Here is a 4,872-nt window from a genome sequence, read left to right on the forward strand (position 1 = left end):
ATTATAGATTTGAGATTAACCTCACTTCTTGTTTTACATTCTAGATTTGAGATTAACCTCACTTCTTGTTTTACATTCTAGATTTGAGATTTATCTCACTTCTTGTTTTACATTCTAGATTTGAGATTAATCTCACTTCTTGTTTTACATTCTAGATTTGAGATTTATCTCACTTCTTGTTTTACATTCTAGATTTGAGATTAATCTCACTTCTTGTTTTACATTCTAGATTTGAGATTAAGCTCACTTCTTGTTTTACATTCTAGATTTGAGATTAAGCTCACTTCTTGTTTTACATATAATATTCGTTCCAGATTGATAAATTGTGTTTCAACTTTGATTCTTGACATACACCTCCTTACTTCTCTTATCTCTTACAGTACTACATTTTAATGATAAGATCCACTGAAATATACCAAATTTTCAAACCGGCTTGTGTGCTTTCATAATCCCAATGAAGACTTACTTGTATTTAACAGTTTTATTTTCTTTGGCTGGATTTCTTACACAAGTTAGAGGAGAGTTGAAGGATTCGCTTGTAACTTTGAAGCTGGATGTGCAGAAACTCCGAGATCGTGTGACAGATCTTGCGTCAAGATTGAAAAATGCAGAAAAGACAAAATTTGATCTTACTGATAGATTGTCCAAGGCGATGAAAACAATCGAAAATTTAAAATCAGAGCGTACGGGTGAGTACGTATAACATTTATATTTTCATATATGGTTTCAGCGGTTCAATGTTTATTGTTCAGCACCTCATTTTATGCCTGTCATGTGATGGATTGCTGGTTACTGAACGTGTAGTGGCTTATTTTACATGTACAGTTTGTAATGAGGCGCAGATCCAGGAGTTTTAAAAGGGGTGGTAACATTATACATTAAGAAATACATTTTTGACGATTTTTTGCTAAACAAATGTATTTTGTCAATCAAAGCGGGGGAAAAAAGGGGGGGGGGGGGGGCTTACACCCTCTATCTCCCTGAATCCACCCAGTGGCAAATATTACATAAATATGTTTAGCAAAATATTTCAAAATATGTGACTGAAACAAGACATACGGGATCATAACAGCCAAATTAGAAAACGACAAATAACAAAATATTAAACACAAAAAACACAAAACTGGGATGTCGAGGAAGGGTGAAAAGACAAAATTTACTGATAAGATTGTGACAATGTCTCGCTTATGACTAACTTGGTATTGTTCCGAGAAACAACTTCTGAAATTTTCAAATCTGGAATAATTAATAGATTTACCGTTTGAATAACAGATAAGTATCACGACATTCAAACCTACCTCCAAATTTTCAAAAAAAGGAAAACAAAGGATAATCATCGACAGAAAAAGAATAAGCAGCAAACGACCTGAAATAAAACTACTAGTAATCATTAAAAATATTTGTTTCCAAACTACTAGTCTAAGACTAGTATATTTAGATATCATATTTAATATCGTAAAAACAAATCGTTTTAAATATATCAATATATATATGATGAATAGTTACACTGTGACAATATTTTCAGTAAAGAAACGAGCATTCACTTCTTCCCAGGTGGCGTTTTATGCTGCGTTGAGACACAGTGTACATGCTATGGATCCTCATCATGCCGTTGTCTTCGATGACGTAAGTGATTTTTTTTTGAAAGTTAAAGCAAGAATCTGTGTTTACAGGACACTTTACTGTTTACACAATACTTCAATAATTAGTGAACCATAAAATTGGGTTCAAAACACTAGTTTGACATATAATTTTAAAAGGTCACACCATAATCAACGTGCCCTTAGTTTAAGCTTGACGTGACCACAACTTAAGTAAAACACATTTAAACTAATATAAGACGGACGCCAAACCAGAAAAATTAATGCCAAACCTACTATCATAGGCCGGGGTCGGAAAATCGATGTTACATATTCAATAGTCTTCTTTTATATGAAAAGTCGAAACGTTTCATGTGGAAAAAAACATAACTTCAAGGATGTGGACAATATTTAGAGTAGTTGACAACAGCAAAGTAAAGCTTTTAAAAACATAGAATTTGTCTTGATCTGACGTATTTTTTTTGTCAATTTTCCATATCCTATAACATCGCCTCTTAATCTTCTACCTTGTCAATACTGTATTTCAGATTCAAAATATTGGGTCTAGGCATTGTATGACCGATCAAATGTCTTAAAAGACAAAAATAGATTTAGATATTAATAACAAACACTCACGATTGACGATGTTCCAGACTTTGGACAAGTACATTACCATTTTCAGTTGTAATTGAATAGTGTCTGTGTACTTATTTCCTCTTTTTTACATTACAGTACTCAATTCTCTTTGTGCTACATCTTCATCAGTGGAATAAAAAAGTATAGAGCTTTACGAAAACTAAAACGTAGTTAAAAACACAAGTTACTCAATAATCTCGATATTACAGACGAATACGGGAGGTCGTGGGTTCGATCCACAGCTGGTTCAAAACAAATACCAATAGTTGAAATTGGTATTAGCTGCTTTTCCGCTATATGCACGTGGAATTTAGGAATAAGAGCAGTGAATGGACAGCTGTATAATGTTTCAAGGTCGACTGACATTTCTTCCTCCGTACTGTTGTTACCTTATGAGCTAGCACGTTGAAAATCTAGCTCAGCGTGTTGGTCTAGTACAAAGTAGGATTCATTCTTATATTACATTAACATGTCCTGATATGTATGTTGAGATTTGTTCCTGAAAACTTACTAAAAATCTTAATCTATTAATACAGAAAGCATGTCCAGATATATTCTTAAATTTGCCGCAGCAATTCCAAGTATAATTCACACAGTAATCTGGCGAACAATAATATATTTAAACACTTACTTTGGATTGAGTTTGAATAGTGAATGTAGGTTGTCATGTGCTTGTGTTAGATTCTCAATGCCTTCGTTGATTAAAACAGTGAAAATAAGCAGCATAGGAATTTCCTTTCCACCTAATGTGTTCTTAAGTTAAAGATACCAAAGAGACATTCAAACTTATAAGTCGAAAATAAACTGACAAAGCCATGGCAGAAAAGATCAAAAGACAAACAACAGTACACAAAAGACAACATAGAAAACTCAAGACTGAGCAACACAAACCCCACCAAACCGGGGGTGATCTCAGGTGCTCCGGAAGTGTAAGCAGATCCTGATCCACATTTGGCATTAAGACTCAAATAGGGGAAGTTATTGTATTGTAATGGGACACATATAAATAGATATGCATGTTAGAAGAATCAAGCATTTATTGTTGCTAATAATTGCACTTTCCTTCAATTTTTACAAAAGCGATCTTTAACGTGCGGGGAGCGTGGCATTCTCTAAAGACGACCAACTTGCCGTATTAAAACCTGACAACGTCCGCCAATTGGTGAGGAGATCTACAATTATAATCAAAAGCTATACTTAGGGATGTCATATGCTTAGCTATATATACCCAGACAGTAGCTTGGTATGTCTTCTACTCCAGTTTATATGTTAATGAATAGAATAAATGTACAAGCTGAAATAAGATATCTTAAACATTTTAGGTATTCACTTCAACCAGCCCTGACGTCTACAACGATGTAAATGGCATGTTTACTGCTCCAGTTTCTGGACTATATTGTTTCTCTTGGACAAACAACGTTGACGCTACCGACTACCAGTCCACTGAATTAGTACTTGAAGGTAAACCACTTGCGTGGGCGTATGCAGACACAAAAGGTGACCAGAATGAAGACGATTATGGTAGCTCCTCCCAAACAATTCTTTTGAAGGTATGTGCTTTAATGAAGGTTATTAAGCTAGTATATGTATGAAGTTTATCTACACTGTACTTAGTAAGTGTGACTTTTATTATACATTTATACAGTTCAAATAAAAGCTGAAAAAATAAATATTGCGGGTTTTTTTTAGGATTCATGTAAATGATTGATTGGTGTATTAATGATTTACACTAGATATTCATAGATCAACTCTAGTTCGAATCATATATATTTGAATTTAAAATAAGATGTGGTATGATTGCCAATGAGACGACTCTCCAACAAAGACCAAATGACGTAGAAGTTAACAACTTTAGGTCACCGTACGGTATCAAAATTGTAATTAAAAATTTCTTATGTTCTCTGCTGTAAAGATTCCACTTCTTTCAGTTCATTTACATTCTGCCTGCTATGGACGTGTATGTTTTGACATAACACGAATATGCTTTGAAGATATTTTCTTTACTTTTTATAGGTTGACAAAGGAAAACATGTTTGGATTCGAACAGGAGCACAAGGTAAAGGAACTTTACACGGCGAAGACTACACCACGTTTTCTGGATTCTTAGTGTACCAGATAAACGATAGCGCTTCGACTGGTGATTAGATGCAAAATCTTATCTCACAAGGAAAAACTTGTCATTATGATTTGAAAAATAAAATTATGTTGACTTAGTGTCTTTTGAAAAATAATCCTTTATGCAAAAATGAACGTTATATTAAGGTTAATATTGTAGTTTGTTCAGTTGTCATCTCCTGGAATTTCTCGTTGTCATTGTAGGAGAGTACTCCATCAAATTTGCGGAATTGTTGCTTAAAGTCCTGTGCACTATCTCTATGCGGTGGCCTGTTTGAAAGCACATATCTTTTTTTTTTCTATCCAAATTACCCTTTTCCGGTGTCAGTAAAATTTTCCACCCTCCATCCCGGTCGAACATTTATTTGACTTATTGTTAATTTGTTCTCGTATTGAATATGCATTAGATATTTGTCACTGGACGTTAAGATTGTTGTTTGCTTTTCTTGCATATTCAGGACGAGATTAAATAAACAATAAATTTGACAGAGTTTACCAGAGATATATAATAGTAGTTTGAACAGCAGCTGGTTCCACAAAG

At 33.9% G+C, this 4,872-nt stretch overlaps 1 protein-coding gene across 1 annotated transcript; it reads left to right on the forward strand.

Annotated features, from left to right (window-relative positions):
• Positions 1 to 454: 454 nt before the first annotated feature.
• On the forward strand, positions 455 to 4,430 carry LOC127711800 (complement C1q tumor necrosis factor-related protein 3-like). Its single transcript, XM_052217936.1, has 4 exons — positions 455 to 689; positions 1,526 to 1,626; positions 3,539 to 3,766; positions 4,230 to 4,430. The coding sequence occupies exons 1-4, from the start codon at positions 455 to 457 to the stop codon at positions 4,359 to 4,361; spliced, it is 696 nt and encodes a 231-aa protein (XP_052073896.1). The 3' UTR covers positions 4,362 to 4,430.
• Positions 4,431 to 4,872: the final 442 nt, after the last annotated feature.

Source organism: Mytilus californianus, unplaced genomic scaffold (genome assembly GCF_021869535.1).
Source record: "Mytilus californianus isolate M0D057914Y unplaced genomic scaffold, xbMytCali1.0.p SCAF_8, whole genome shotgun sequence".
NCBI classification, from domain to species: Eukaryota; Metazoa; Mollusca; class Bivalvia; order Mytilida; family Mytilidae; genus Mytilus; species Mytilus californianus.

Excerpts from the sequence above, each read along its gene's own strand:
- LOC127711800 (XM_052217936.1), top strand. The coding sequence starts at position 455 with ATGAAGACTTACTTGTATTTAACAGTTTTATTTTCTTTGGCTGGATTT. Across the intron at positions 1,627-3,538 it reads ATGCCGTTGTCTTCGATGAC|GTATTCACTTCAACCAGCCC; the intron begins GTAAGTGATTTT and ends TAAACATTTTAG. Across the intron at positions 3,767-4,229 it reads CCCAAACAATTCTTTTGAAG|GTTGACAAAGGAAAACATGT; the intron begins GTATGTGCTTTA and ends TACTTTTTATAG.